We start from the raw sequence: 14,988 nt of genomic DNA, 5'->3' as shown, positions 1-14,988 counted from the left end.
GTGTAGTATACATGTAACAATTGCCCTATCTACTTGTGATGTGAATATCTTTGAACAAGATACTACTTTTTTCAATGTATATAGACTACACTACAAGAAATAAATCATAGATATAACTAATTGGTCCAAATTAAAAACATATCTTCAGATTTACCTTTAATTTAATGTAGAAAGATCAGAATTCACAATTGTATTCTCATTCATGAGTTTGAATTTATTGTTTTTAAATAGCTATGTTATGAAGTCTCGCGATTCTGAAGTCCCTGAATCCAGTCGTGATGCTCGGAATAGTAAACAAAGCGAGCAGTATGCTTGTAATGAGAGTCGACGGGCAGAGAGGAACTTGAGACGCCGAAATGCTTACGCAACAATGGATCCTGCTAAGAAACGAAAAATGCTAGATGATATTAACGAAAAGCGTCGCGTCAAAAGTAATGCAGCTAAATCTACACTAACTCACGACGTCAATGCTGGTATGCTTTTTAATTGTCATATTTGTCTTACTTTGAATTCAATTCTTTAACTTATGGACATTAGAACTAACTTGTTTACATGCATGCATTTGATTGATTATACATCACTTGCTTATGCAATTTAAAAAAATATTATATGATATTTCAAAATAAATAAAGGTCCTTCAGAAGTAGTACTCAGACAAACTTCTCAAGAATGTTTGCAACACAACAATACTCTTTCTTCTAATCTCGACCAGTCTTTTATGCTAAAAGATTGTTCTCCTTGTACCTATTGTAAAGCAAAGCGATTCCAATATGAACCACCTGGATTTTGTTGCTCCTCTGGCCAAGTGGTTTTGGTGTCTAATGAAATGCCTCCGCTATTGAAGCAATACTTCTGTGAGAAAGATGAAGTGTCACGTCATTTTCAAGCATGTGTTCGAACATACAACAACACATTTGCATTTACTTCACTAGGAATCCACAACTATGACAAAAATTTATCCAGGAGGAATAAAGGAATCTATACATTTAAGGTCCAAGGACAAATGTATCATTTTATCAATGATCTGGTGCCTGAAAATCAACCTCCTAAAAACTTGCAACTATATTTCTTTGATACTGAGCATGAGGTTGAAAATAGAATCAAAGGGGCAGAACGAATGGAGGCAAGTGTTGTTGAAAACCTGATTGATGTACTTGGAAGCAATCCGTATTCACAGTTCTTCAGAAATCTTAAGGATATATCAAGTATTGAAGATTGTAATATTGTAATTCGCTCAAATGCAACTTTAGATCAACGTGTTTACAACATGCCTACCTCTTCTCAAGTTGCAGCAATTTGGGTAGAAGAACAAGATGGTAGCGGAGAAAACAGTCGTGATATTAAAGTTTTTGCAAAAACTGGCCGTTCACATTCTGTCAAATACTATTATGGTTGTTATGATCCCTTGCAATATCCCCTATTGTTTCCCCACGGAGAAAGTGGTTGGCATGAGGGTATATCTAAGGTACCTAAATCTTATACAAATCGTACCTCCATTTGTCAAGGTATTCTTCAACCTGGACAATTTCCTTCAATAGAAGCTTTGTTAGACAAAGAAAATGAAAATATTGTTGGTAAGAGCAAGCGGAACACAGTTTCATGCAGAGAATATTATGCTTATCGTTTCCAAATTCGACCAAATGATAAGTCTATGCTCCTACATTCAGGAAGACTCTTTCAACAATTCATTGTTGACACGTATATCAAAATTGAGACACAAAGATTGGATTATTTTCGAGCACAACAACGTGATGTTCGAACAGAAAGCATGCAAGGATTAGTGGATAGCATTGCATGCGGGGAAACAAATGCATCTAATGTCGGACGTAGAGTAATTTTACCCGTTTCTTTCATTGGAGGCCCACGGGATATGCGTAAAAGATACATGAATGCTATGACATTAGTGCAGCGATATGGTAAGCCAGATATTTTTTTAACGATAACTTGTAACCCAAATTGGCCTGAGATAAAAAATTCGCTTGAGTTTTGCGATGAACCACAAAATAGGCCTGATTTGATTTCCAGAGTGTTTCGTGCTAAGTTGGAAGAATTGAAAGTTGACCTCATAAAGAAAAAAGTTTTTGGAGTGGTGATAGCATACACTTATGTGATTGAATTCCAAAAGCGTGGGCTACCACATGCTCATTTCTTATTAATTTTGGGAAAAAATCACAAATTCAAATCAGGTTTGGATGTTGATGCAATTGTTAGTGCAGAAATACCTGACGCTGTTCACAACTCTTCTTTGCACTCTTTAGTAGCAAAACACATGATACATGGACCATGTGGTTCAATGAATCCTGAAAATCCATGTATGGTTGAAAAGTCTGGTGCTAGACTTTGTAAAAACAAATATCCGAAGGGCTATTCGGATGCAACAGTTATGGGAGAGAACTCATATCCTACTTATAAGCGACGGAACAATTCACGCTTTGTCACCGTCCGTGGCCACCAACTGGACAACAAATGGGTCATACCATATAACGCATATTTGTTATCTAAATTCGATTGTCATATCAATGTTGAAGTCTGTGCAAGTATTAAGTGTGTCAAGTACATATACAAGTATATATATAAAGGCCATGATAGAGTTGCATTTAGTGTGTCTTCCGGAGAAGAAGTCATTGATTTTGATGAAATAAAAGAATACCAGAATGCAAGATGGGTGTCACCTCCTGAAGCTGCATGGAGAATATATGGTTTTAGCCTTGCCGAAATAAAACCAGCAGTAGTGGACTTGCAGGTCCATTTGGAGAACTACCAGTACATGAGATTTGACAACAAACAAGATTTGATTCACCTTGTGGATAATCAATTTAGCTCAAAGACAATGTTAACAGAATTTTTCTTCATGAATATGACTGATGAGACAGCTAAGAGATTGAATTTATTGTATCTAGAATTCCCCGAGTTCTTTGTTTGGGTAAACAGAGATAAACAATGGTATCCAAGGAAAAAAAGAGAGGTTATAGGTCGATTGGTGAGTGTTAATCCCATTGAAGGAGAGAGATATTATTTGAGAATGTTGTTGATGAATGTCAGGGCTCCAAAATCATATGAACACTTAAAAATGGTTGGTGAATCTATGGCTACAACTTTCAGAGAAGTTGCAGAGAAATTAGGGTTGTTGCAGAGTGATCAAGTGATAGATCAATGTTTGCAGGAAGCCATGTGTTGGCAAATGCCTACAAGTTTTCGTAGGTTATTTGCAACCCTATTGATTTTTTGTAACATTCCTTCTCCCCATGATTTGTGGACGAAATACAAGGAACATCTTTGTGAAGACATAATTTCATCATGTAACAGTATAATTGATGCTGAAAATAAGTGTCTCCATATGATAAGTGATATACTTGAATCTTTGGGGAAGAATATAAATGACTTTGGTTTAGTTTCTTATCATATTGGTCTTTCAAAAGAACAAAGAATACACAAAGAAATACAAGCAGAAAAAAATTTGCTTCCTAATGAAACAGATTTACTTGCTATAACAAAGTTGAACCAATCTCAGCGAGTTGCATTTGACACCATAATTTCTAGAGTTTACTCAAATTCAGGAGGGGTTTTCTTTGTTGATGGCCCAGGGGGAACTGGTAAAACATTTCTATACAGGTGCCTTTTAGCCCGTGTGAGAGCAAACCAAGACATTGCACTTGCAACTGCAACATCTGGGGTAGCTGCATCTCTTTTACCCGGAGGCCGAACAGCTCATTCTCGATTTAAAATACCCATCAATGGAGATGATAAATTTGTATGCAATATTGGGAAACAAAGTGCCGAAGCCTCACTGCTTAGAGAGTGCAAGTTGATTTTATGGGATGAAGCAACTATGGCCAACCGTAGAGACATAGAAAATGTCGAAACAACTTTGCGAGATATAACAAACAATGACACAATCTTTGGTGGCAAAGTTGTAGTATTTGGAGGTGATTTTCGCCAAACATTACCTGTGATACGATCTGGAAGCAGACAGGATTTTATAGAAGCAAGTTTGGTTAAATCACATAAAATTTGGCCAATCGTTGAGAGATTGGTTTTGACAGAAAACATGCGGGCTAAAGAAGACCCATCTTTTTGTGAATACTTAATGCGCGTGGGAAATGGAACAGAAAAATATGTGGTTGGCAATTCAATTCAAATTCCAAGAACATTCCTTGTCCCATCTACAGATGAATTACAGTCTTTCAATTCATTAATTGACATAGTTTTCCCAGATTTAATGAACTTCACCCGCGATCCTTATCCACTCATGAAGCGAGGTATATTGACACCGAAGAATGAATTCGTGGATGAAATTAACAACTCCTTAATTGATAGATTTCCTGGAGACGAAAAATGCTATATAAGTTATGATGAGTTGCTTGATTCCACTTGCAAAAATGATTTTGTTGACTACTTGCATACTATCTCAGTACCTGGGTTACCTCCTCACAAGTTGATTGTAAAAAAGAATTGCCCAGTAATTTTGCTGAGGAATATTAATCCTGCAGAAGGACTTTGTAATGGTACCCGGTTAATATGTGATGACTTCCGTGATCATGTTATACGTTGTTTCATTGCTTCTGGGGAACACATTGGCAAACATGTTTTCATACCAAGAATACCACTTGAAGCTTCAAAGGATGAAAATTGTTCACTTCCATTTAAACGTCACCAATTTCCAATCAAAGTTTGTTTTGCCATGACAATAAATAAGGCACAAGGACAAACATTTGATTTTGTGGGGATTTACTTGAGACAACCGGTGTTTTCACATGGACAATTATATGTTGCATTATCAAGAGCAAAGAAAGCAGATTGTGTAAAAATGTTACTTTGCAATACTCATCGCGATACAACTACTACAGACCTAACTGATAACATTGTCTATCAAGAAATTCTAAATGAAGCTTGTGGATCACTTCTTTGATCTAACTAGGTTATTTTTTACACTTTCTGTGCAAAATATATTCATTTTATAAAACACAACATGCTTTAGTGAATACATTTTGATTTTAATATATTGTGTTTATACAGATTACTACTCTACGCATTCAGATGCTCGATTTGTCCAACTTATATTGACATTGATCCGGTATCAATATAAGGAATTAATGATTACGGTTGTTCTCTCCAAGAGATACAAAAACACAACTCTCAGCAGCTAGATTATCAAGTAACCTTCTTCACCTTTTCCCTTTATGCTCTAATTATTTATATTTGTTTATCCTCCCTATATGGCGGCACTGTTGCTAATGGATTGTTTACATGAAAATAACATCAAACTCTCATTTCTTTCAAGAATGTGTTGATAAAATTAAAAATGATGCTATAAGTGAAACTGCATAAAAAAAATCATGCATGCTATATTCATTGAATTTCTTCCTTTCATACTGGAGTAAATTGCATCTGGCTCCTATTTGAAAGTAAACAAGGCACTTGATAAAGGGTTCTGGAGTCTGGAATCTTTTTTTAATTTTCTAATTTTAATTGAAATGATATTGTATCGTTTTGCTTAGATCACTCATCCACTTTCTATTTCAGAATTGTAAAAGGATGGAAGGTAGGTTGAATCTGAGAAGAAAAGTGCTGTGTATTTGGTGTTGACGTCCCCGAACCGGTAAGTTTCACTTTCAATAACACACCTCAAGATCTCCAGTTTACATTACATTATAAGAAACTCGCTGACATTATTCAAAATGATCATTTTATATATGTTTGTAATCTTGCAGCACATTCCGAAATGGTGGATCTGGTTTTACTATCTAATGCCTACATCTTGGTCCGTAAACGGCATGCTTTCTTCGCATTGGGCATGATCAATTACCCATTGTGGCTGTAGTGCTGATTATGTTCCCTCTTCGTTTTGCCTGTTTATTCACACTTTGCATTTAGAAGTTGAACTTTCAAAGGAGGTGCTAGAAATTGAAATATCTGGCTGGTTTATGCTTGTGCAGAAAAACATGTTAAATATTCACTTTTACTATAATGTTTTGAGAGAATATTGTATTTTCAATGGGTAGATATGAGGATATCATACATATTTGTAGATTTCTTATGACTCATATCTGTGTTTGGAGTAAATACTCCCTCTCTCTACTGGACACACTGATTAGTTCATAAAAACAAAGTCTATAATTTTTGTTTTCTTTCCGTTTCTTTGTCTATTTGGAGTAATACTCCCTCTCTCTACTGGACACACTGATTAGTTCACAAAAAAAAAAAAATCTATACTTTTTGTTTCCTTTCCTTTTCTTTCTCTAATTGCTAGGAGTTGTATTCCCTAAAAGTGGCTTCATTTTGTCTGCTAAATGTTAATCGCAAAAAATGGGTATGTTCTTTGTGCACATAATATTTGTAGGAAAGTTTTACATTGTCAAAAAGATTAAGTGTTTATTAATAAATAAACTAAAAAATTATATGATTTATATAAAAAATACTAAACACACACGAACCCGATTCAATCACCAATAAGATTTATTTTTACGCGTAGTTTGCTAGGCCAAGTTCAATATCGATCAAATATGGTATCGGTATCTATGCATCATCAACTCTAATATAATCTTGCATTGATATACTTTAAATACTTATATTAAAATATTAGTTAGGCTGCACGTATCAAATGAAAACACAATGATTGCAGTGGCTCCTTGTTAAATCATAATTTTCTTAACTAATCTTCTATATTTTACATAATTATTTCGTAAAAAAATTAATCAATACACAAATAGTAATTTATTTCCATATTACGATACTTTCTTATTTACTAAATATGTCATCATCACTATATGTAATATATATATACTTGTCATGTCATTATTACCATCTATATACAATTGTAATTTTAAATTAGAATATAGAATACAAATCTTAATAGATTCCTAATTTCAAATTAGAATATTGATGACTTAATTAATAGGATTTCTATAATACAAATCTTTATAGATTCCTAACTACACCCTTAATCTACCCAGAACAACACTATATTAACCCCTGGTATTCAACAGACACAATACCTAACTTCTTTTGCAACACACTATTCAAGAGACATTCTACAGGTATGAATATAATAACCCTCCTACCACTACTACATAATTAATTAATATATATAAATAATATAATACTTCTTCTTACTCCTTATATTATTTCAATTCCAATCCCTAATCTATGATTTTTCAATTTATGTTATGCTTCTCATTATATTATTTCTTTACAATCTTTATGCACATATTTTCAATGACAGAAAAATATTAGTCATGGCAAATGCACTAAACTTAATTGATATTGACACACAAACTGTGAGATGGAGTTGTAAAGTTCGTGTCATTAAGAAAAACGAACCAAGGAATGCTATTAAATCGCCTGACAAAAAGTATATGCTCATCATCCTCGAGGATGAAACTGTAAGTACATAATACAAAATTTCCCCCTTTCATCATCATCATCATCATCATCATTATTAATATTATTATTATTATTATTATTATTATTATTATTATTATTATTATTATTATTATTATTAAAACGTTTTTTCGTGTATTGTTATGAGTACATAATATTATTATGGGCATGAATTTAGTGATAGCTTTTTATATGCTGCGTGATTATAATTATTTTTTAAATAATAATAATAATAATAATAATAATAATAATAATAATAATAATAATAATAATAATAATATTATTATTATTATTATTATTATTATTATTATTATTATTATTATTATTATTATTATTATTTGTCATTTTTAAATTTATATTTATTAGATTATTAGACATGTATAGTTCTTTATTTACACTCAAATCAAGGTGCTTTCATTCACCACCAACATCATTGTAAATGCTATATCTATATACAGGGAACTCGGGTTCAATCAATAGTGTTTGATAATGACATTGAAATCTATGATAGCACTTTAAAGACCAACAAGTGGTACATAATTTCAAGTGCCATTGTCAAACCTGCCCAGACGAACTATAGAGTACTTGACAATAAATACAAGTATACATGGATTTTAAATGCTCAGACCAGTATCCAAACAAGTGATAATGCTGACACACCATTGCCTACCATTGAACAATCATACACACAATTCTTAGAATTCTATGAATGCATGAAAAAGTCACAAGAAATTTGTAAGTTAATCTTTATTACAACATCTTACCAATATCTATTGTAATCATATTTGAGTAATTATTTCTTGTCATCCCCTATGATAGCAATTGTAGGTATTGTCATTGACAAACTTGCAAAAGAATTCATCTCAACAATGAATGGAAAACAAAAGATCAATGACTTTATTGTTGTTGATGAAAAGTAAGAACCCTATTCTATTACTATTCTTATATTAAATAAATTGCTATCAACCACATCAATTTTTTTACGTAGTACCATTTTTTCTTTATTTAAAAAATGCAGTTTGAAGCCAATTATACTAACCATGTGGGGAGAATACGCTGACAAAGAGGGTTCCCTAATCACTCGAGAAATTGAAGCTGGAAACTACCCGGTAATATCAGCAGAATATATTGCAGTTGTTCACTTCAAAGGTAAAATCAAATTATTTACTAACATCGTTTCAAAACTGCACCATTTATACATTACCATATCTAATATACTATCCACTACACCAGGAATTTCTTTGACTACAAGAACAAATTCAACAATACTTTTACACCCAGAAGTACCACGAGCAGAACGTTTAAAAGAATGGTATGTTTTAAATTTGTTGATAAGTTATTCAATATACACACCCACGCACACACATTATTTTAAAAATTGATTTCTTTTTAATGTATTTTTAGGGGAACAAAGCATCGTGCTACACTTGATGCATTAAAACGCTGTCGAGACTACAATGACGCTGCCATAAAACTTGCAAATCCAGAAACTGCAGAAATTTCTACAATTGATAGTGTCCCTCAATCAATTGATCCGGTATATATAAAAAATTGTTTTACACACTAATTCAATATTTTATACTTTAACATTAACATTAATCCTTTTACTCATGATAACTTGCAGAGTAAACCTGTTTGGATAAAAGGGAAAATTAGCTTTAAGCCTCAAATAAAAAACACATGGTACATTGGATGTAGTCATTGTATGAAAAAGGTTTACGCAGAAAGTGACAAACTATTTCATTGCATGCATTGTGGTGAAATGAATGCAGTGGGAACACCAAGGTTAGTAACAATTTTTAAAGTCATTTTATTTATTTTTTTGTTAGAAGGAGGTCAATATCAATTTAATCATTACACAAACATAACACAACACTGCTACTCTCAAAACACATAATAGGTGTAAACTAGATGTGGAAATTACTGATGGAAGTGGAGGCCTTGTTGCATCTGTGTTTGGAAAATGTGCTGAACAACTATTACTCTCAACGAGCAAACAAATTATGCAATTGGAACAACAGGTATTTCTCCTTTACCACCCACAACCACTCATGTTTTACAGTAAACTAACATAATGCCTAACTACATAAACATCTTGTAGGGTCAACAACTACGATTTCAACATATCAATAACCGCTTACAATATGAAGAATATATAATACAATTGAGGTCTCAATCCTACACACAACAAGGCAAAAGCATGGTATCATATACCATAACATCATTGCACGATTCATTGTCATTCGCTACCACAAGTAAACAAGATGCAATAAACACACAACCAGCAAAAAGGAAACTCAACTTCACTAAAGATGGAGAAGAAGAAGACAATTCCGAGCCTCACCAAACACGCACTAAGAAAAATTAATTCACTGTGTTCAAATTACTACTCTTTTCATTATTGATAGTCAGCTTTAGTTAGTGGTTTATTTGTTTTTACTTTTATTCTAATTTAGCTATTTCGAATTTCTTCTTTAGTTAGTGGTTTATTTGTTTTTACTTTTATTCTAATTTAGCTATTTCGAATTTTTTTTTTTATTACAATATATAATCACCAACACTATTTCAATATCTTTTATTAATTTCGCATTTTCTCTCTCTCTCTCTCTCATTATTATATTATATGAATACTTTAACCAATTAAGAAATACGGACTACTAATTTATAAATACACATTGGGCATTGGTCTAATCGCGCAAAGCGCGTGTCAAAACTAGTATACTAATAAGAGCCCAAGAGAGTTAGGCCTATAATGGGTAGAAAAAATGGCGGTCACTGATTTTAATTAAATGAATGGCTCAGATTGATTAAAAGATTGATAAGATTTAAATTTTACACTAAAATTTCCTAAAATACCCACACGCCGTTACTAATTCCGTTAAAATTTTAAGAATTGCCGTTAGTTCACCGTTAACTTACTCATTGATTTCAATTAAAAAAAAAAGGTCTTAGGTTCGAACCTCATCCCAATCAAAGTTGGCATAATTAGTACTCTATTTTACTCTTATTAAATTATATAAATAATAATTTAGTAGCTACAACAAAAAATTATAGATATGCATTTATTTAATTTAGAATTATGTGTCCACAATGCCTTTATTCAAAAAAAAATTATTCATTATCAATAAATTAAATAAGAGAAATAATTGTATTAGTTATATTGTCTTTATTTTTTTACAATATAAAAATTCTTTATATTCAAATTTATTAATTGATTATATTCGCTACATTGTCCTTACAATGTCTTAATTCAGTGAAAAAAAAATTATTCATTATCAATAAATTAATTAAGAGAAATATTTTCATTAGTTATATTGTCTTTATTTTTCTCAAATGTAAAAATTTTTATATTCAAATTCATCAATTGATTATATTCACTACATTGTCTATTATCTTTTTTTGTGCACTATTTTTCTAATTAAATATCAAAGTTATAATACAAAATAATGCTATATATTTATTTACCAAGTATTTTATTAATACCATGAAAAAATTTAAAAAAATATATAATTAATAAAGCCAACCATATTAACTACTTGAGAGATTTTGTGACAAAGAGAGTATTCAAATCACACAACAAATTGAAGTGAGAACTACCTTGCAATGTCCTTGTTTGACAATTAGCAGTTAGCGCGCGGATTATATTAGCGGATTTGACCAACGAATTTATTTAATTATTAACATTGGGTAGAAAAAAGACAGTCAAATTATTAAATCAAATGAATGGTTCAAATTGTTCAGGTTTTAATTTTTTTAAAAAAATTTTTCTAATTTATCCTTAATTATATGATTATCCATTTAACTTTTTGGTTAAATACCGTTAATTCACCGTTAGTCTAATTATAATATTAACGTCTAATATAGAATTATAATTACACCATTAATCTAATTCTAATATTAAAGTCTTAATAGAACTTAACCACAAATCCTAATGTCGAAATCTCATCAAACAATATTAGTATATATTTAATATTTTATGCCCTAATTTTTATTTGTTCTCCCTTATGTCCCGTATTTGGTTTCAACCATACCTATACAATTATTTTATTGACAATTATAATCAATCTTGACTATATTATCTTGCATTTGTAAACTTAGAATTACGTATTTAACACGCACGGGCTTAGCTCAATGGTTTAGTGGGCAGTATTTGGGAGAAGAAACCAAGGTTTGAACCTCGGCGGCGGCAGTGCGGGAATTATGTCCAAAGTGGGCAGATTCCTTGTTCGCACCGGCATTTGGTCCTGTCTGCTGAACCATTGAGTCACCGTGATTTACAACTTCCTACAATGCTCTGTCGGGTCAGAGTGTGGGGGGCCCTTGGGGTAGGGGACTCAACCTTTGGGAGAAGAATTACCTATTTAAATACGCAAATTCAACCTTCAATTATCTATGCATGAATAATTTCAATATAATCTTGCCTTAATATACTTTAAAGTACTTATTTAAAAAAAAAAAAAAAACATTGGGCATTATCTCAATCGCGCAATGCGCGTCAAAAACTAGTTAATTAATAAATGACCTTAATCTGAACTAAGGGGTAATATTCTGTTTGATTCAATTATATACCTTAGTAAAAATCATTACATGGTATATGTTAAAATAAATTTGATTCAATTGATTTAATTAATTACTAAAAACGAACACGTAACATGTATGGTAACCCGTTATAGTTGATTTTATGCAATTGAGTAATTAGTTTGAATTACACGGCTTAAAAAATAATAAACTGTACACTGTAATTATAATATTTAATATAATATATTGTGTACACGGTAATATTGTGTTTTAATTTATTAATTACCTTAGTATAAATTTGTACATCGTATATGTTTAAATTGATGTTATTGAATTGAGTAATTAGTTTGAATTATAAGAATTAATGCTATTGACTTTATTACATTGTATTAATATAAATTTACAATAATAAATTATTAATATAAATTTACAATTATAAATTTGTATAAGGAAAAATATATAAACTTCTGGTAAAAAAAAATTAAAAATCTCTCCATTACCTAAATTAAAATATTTTTTTATTCAATTCCTAGTACGTACTTCAATCTCAATATCTCATTGCCTACATATTTATTTGTATATTGGTAAAATTACAAAAGTGCTAGTACGTACTTCTTCCTCTATATATATATATATATATATATATATATATATATATATATATATATATATATATATATATATATATATATAATGGATGACATTATAGAAATTTCTCTAAGTTTTGGAGGAAAAATTTGGCTAGAAGGATTTACTTTTAACTATATATAGATATAGATTTTTATTGCCTACACTTCATCCGTCCCTATCCAAACATTATCCACTTGATGAGCAACGAACTCTATTGCTTCCCGATCAATCTTTCTAGATCTGTATCTTCTCCACAAAAAATAAACAAAAAAAAAAAGAATATATCAACATTTTTATTACAAACCACTTTTCTTATTTAAATATCGGAAAATCCAAAACAAAACAAAACAAAATCCAAAAAGAAAAAAAAAACTAAGATAATGAAAACCTCACCTGTGCAAATCACGTATCAGCCTCAACTGTGGAAGATCACAGGATGATTAACAAAAGTCAATGAAATGATGGAGAAGATACGGGGTGGAGAAGCCTTACCGATGTGGAGAAGGAAATGATGGGAAGGCTAGGAATTATAAATTTGTATTTATAAGTAGAAAATACTAATTTAAAAGGAAAATATAATAATTTATTTATTTAAGGTATTATTATTATTATTATTATTATTATTATTATTATTATTATTATTATTATTATTATTATTATTATTATTATTATTATTATTAGATTACATAAATGCCCCTAAGTTTTGGGGGAAAAATTTGTTAGGAGGATTATATATATATATATATATATATATATATATATATATATATATATATATATATATAAGTAAAATCCTCCTACACCATTTTCCCGCCCAAACTTTTCTACTCAATTAATTAAATATTTTATTGATCAAATAATTAATAAATCTTATTTGGTAAGTAAATATTCAATGGAAAATAATTAAAATCTATTAATTAATTATGGTAAAAGAATAAAACATAATTGGTAAGAAAATAATGTAATTTATAAGGAAATATTCTATGGTAAGTAAATAACGTAATTAAAGATGGAAATAGTTTTGTTATATGTAAAGATGTGTAAGTTTTTTTAATTACATAAAGATGTGTAATTACTAATGCTGAAAATAAAATAAAAACCTCCCTAATTAACTGAAAATAAAGATGAAAACAGAAATTACTTATTAATACTAGAAAAGGAAAATTGAAAAAAAGAAATAAAAATTACTAATTGATTGCAAATAAAAAAGATCTCTACCGCCTATAAAATGATCGATACAATCAAACTTGGGCTTGCATTCCCCTGCGCACTACCCGAGAGAGATTCAAGAATCATATTCTCTCTCTAAGGTTTTTTCGAGAATGGCGGATCGTTCTAAGTCGCGGAGCAAGAAAAGATGAGATCTGAGATGGCCAGGCAATGTTATTCTATATAAACTCTGCAAAATGCATTCTCAAACTCTCATCTTATATTGCTTTTATCTTAATGTCAAATTAGGCTCTGGGGGATGCACACTCTTTTAACGGTCATGTTGAGTTAGTGGTGAAGCTGAAAGGGTTGGAAATATCCCGCAGATCAGCACTACATAGTTTCAGATCGAGTTGAAACTGGTCGTACTCCTTTCATTGGAGTGAGCAACAACATCCATTTATGATAACTAACTCAGAAGAATATAGAGTAGCTGAAGGTTAGAGTTATGATCATCATAATGTGATCTTTTTTTGTCTGTTTTACTTTTTCCTTTCCGGTTGTATTTCATTGCACCCAACTATTGAAGATTTGGTTTTACTCTTTGGTTTTACTCTTTTACAGAGAAATAACTCTTGCATGTAGTAGGTTTAATAATTTTTTTTTTTCTGTTTTTTTTTTTTTCCAACTTTTAGAGGCATCCATAATCCTTTGTAAATCAAGGACTTTTGATACTCTCTTAAGCAAGTTAAATTCTCAACAACTTTTACTGCCTTTTGTAAATACACAGATAAATATAATCCAGCTATCCAACTTCCATGCTATTATGGTGAATTGATTATTATTATTATTATTATTATTATTATTATTATTATTATTATAGATGGATTACCGCACCCAACGCCCCAAAGTACTCCACGCCCTAAACAAAATATAAAAGAATTATAGTGGATAATGAACACATAGAAACTATTATTATAATTAAAAAACAAATAAACAAAAGATATATCACAAATCCTGGAAACATAAACAAATTTGTTTACCGCAACATAAGCAAACCAAAAATAAATAAATAAAAAATTATGGGTATAGCAGCCGTTCATGGAAACATAAACATGAGTAGTCATTACTAAATTTGATTTAATAATATTATACCTTAATTATAAAAATTCTACCTAATAATTTTAGTATTAAATATCATACAATAATTATCATAATTAACAAATTGTATTAGGCAATAAAAATTACTATTATAAATTTTTTAGTAACATGTACACATTTTTTTAATTATTTTGGTTTAATAATATTATT

General features: G+C 30.6%; 2 protein-coding genes across 2 annotated transcripts; both read left to right on the top strand.

Annotated features, from left to right (window-relative positions):
- The first annotated feature begins 238 nt into the window (after positions 1-238).
- LOC109173038 lies at positions 239-4,909 on the top strand. Its single transcript, XM_019322298.1, has 2 exons — positions 239-473; positions 756-4,909. Exons 1-2 carry the CDS (start codon positions 239-241, stop codon positions 4,907-4,909), a joined length of 4,389 nt encoding a protein of 1,462 aa, XP_019177843.1.
- A 2,326-nt stretch (positions 4,910-7,235) lies between these two features.
- Positions 7,236-14,094, top strand: LOC109173037 (replication protein A 70 kDa DNA-binding subunit B-like). The gene is made up of 9 exons (XM_019322297.1): positions 7,236-7,382; positions 7,839-8,115; positions 8,200-8,296; positions 8,399-8,529; positions 8,614-8,692; positions 8,785-8,917; positions 9,005-9,165; positions 9,281-9,401; positions 13,987-14,094. Exons 1-9 carry the CDS (start codon positions 7,236-7,238, stop codon positions 14,092-14,094), a joined length of 1,254 nt encoding a protein of 417 aa, XP_019177842.1.
- The last annotated feature ends 894 nt before the right edge of the window (positions 14,095-14,988 follow it).

The sequence above is a fragment of the Ipomoea nil genome, unplaced genomic scaffold (genome assembly GCF_001879475.1).
Source record: "Ipomoea nil cultivar Tokyo-kokei standard unplaced genomic scaffold, Asagao_1.1 scaffold0465, whole genome shotgun sequence".
NCBI classification, from domain to species: domain Eukaryota; kingdom Viridiplantae; phylum Streptophyta; class Magnoliopsida; order Solanales; family Convolvulaceae; genus Ipomoea; species Ipomoea nil.
The sequence above is the reverse complement of the archived record's forward strand: the minus strand, read 5'-3'. Positions and strand labels throughout refer to the sequence as shown.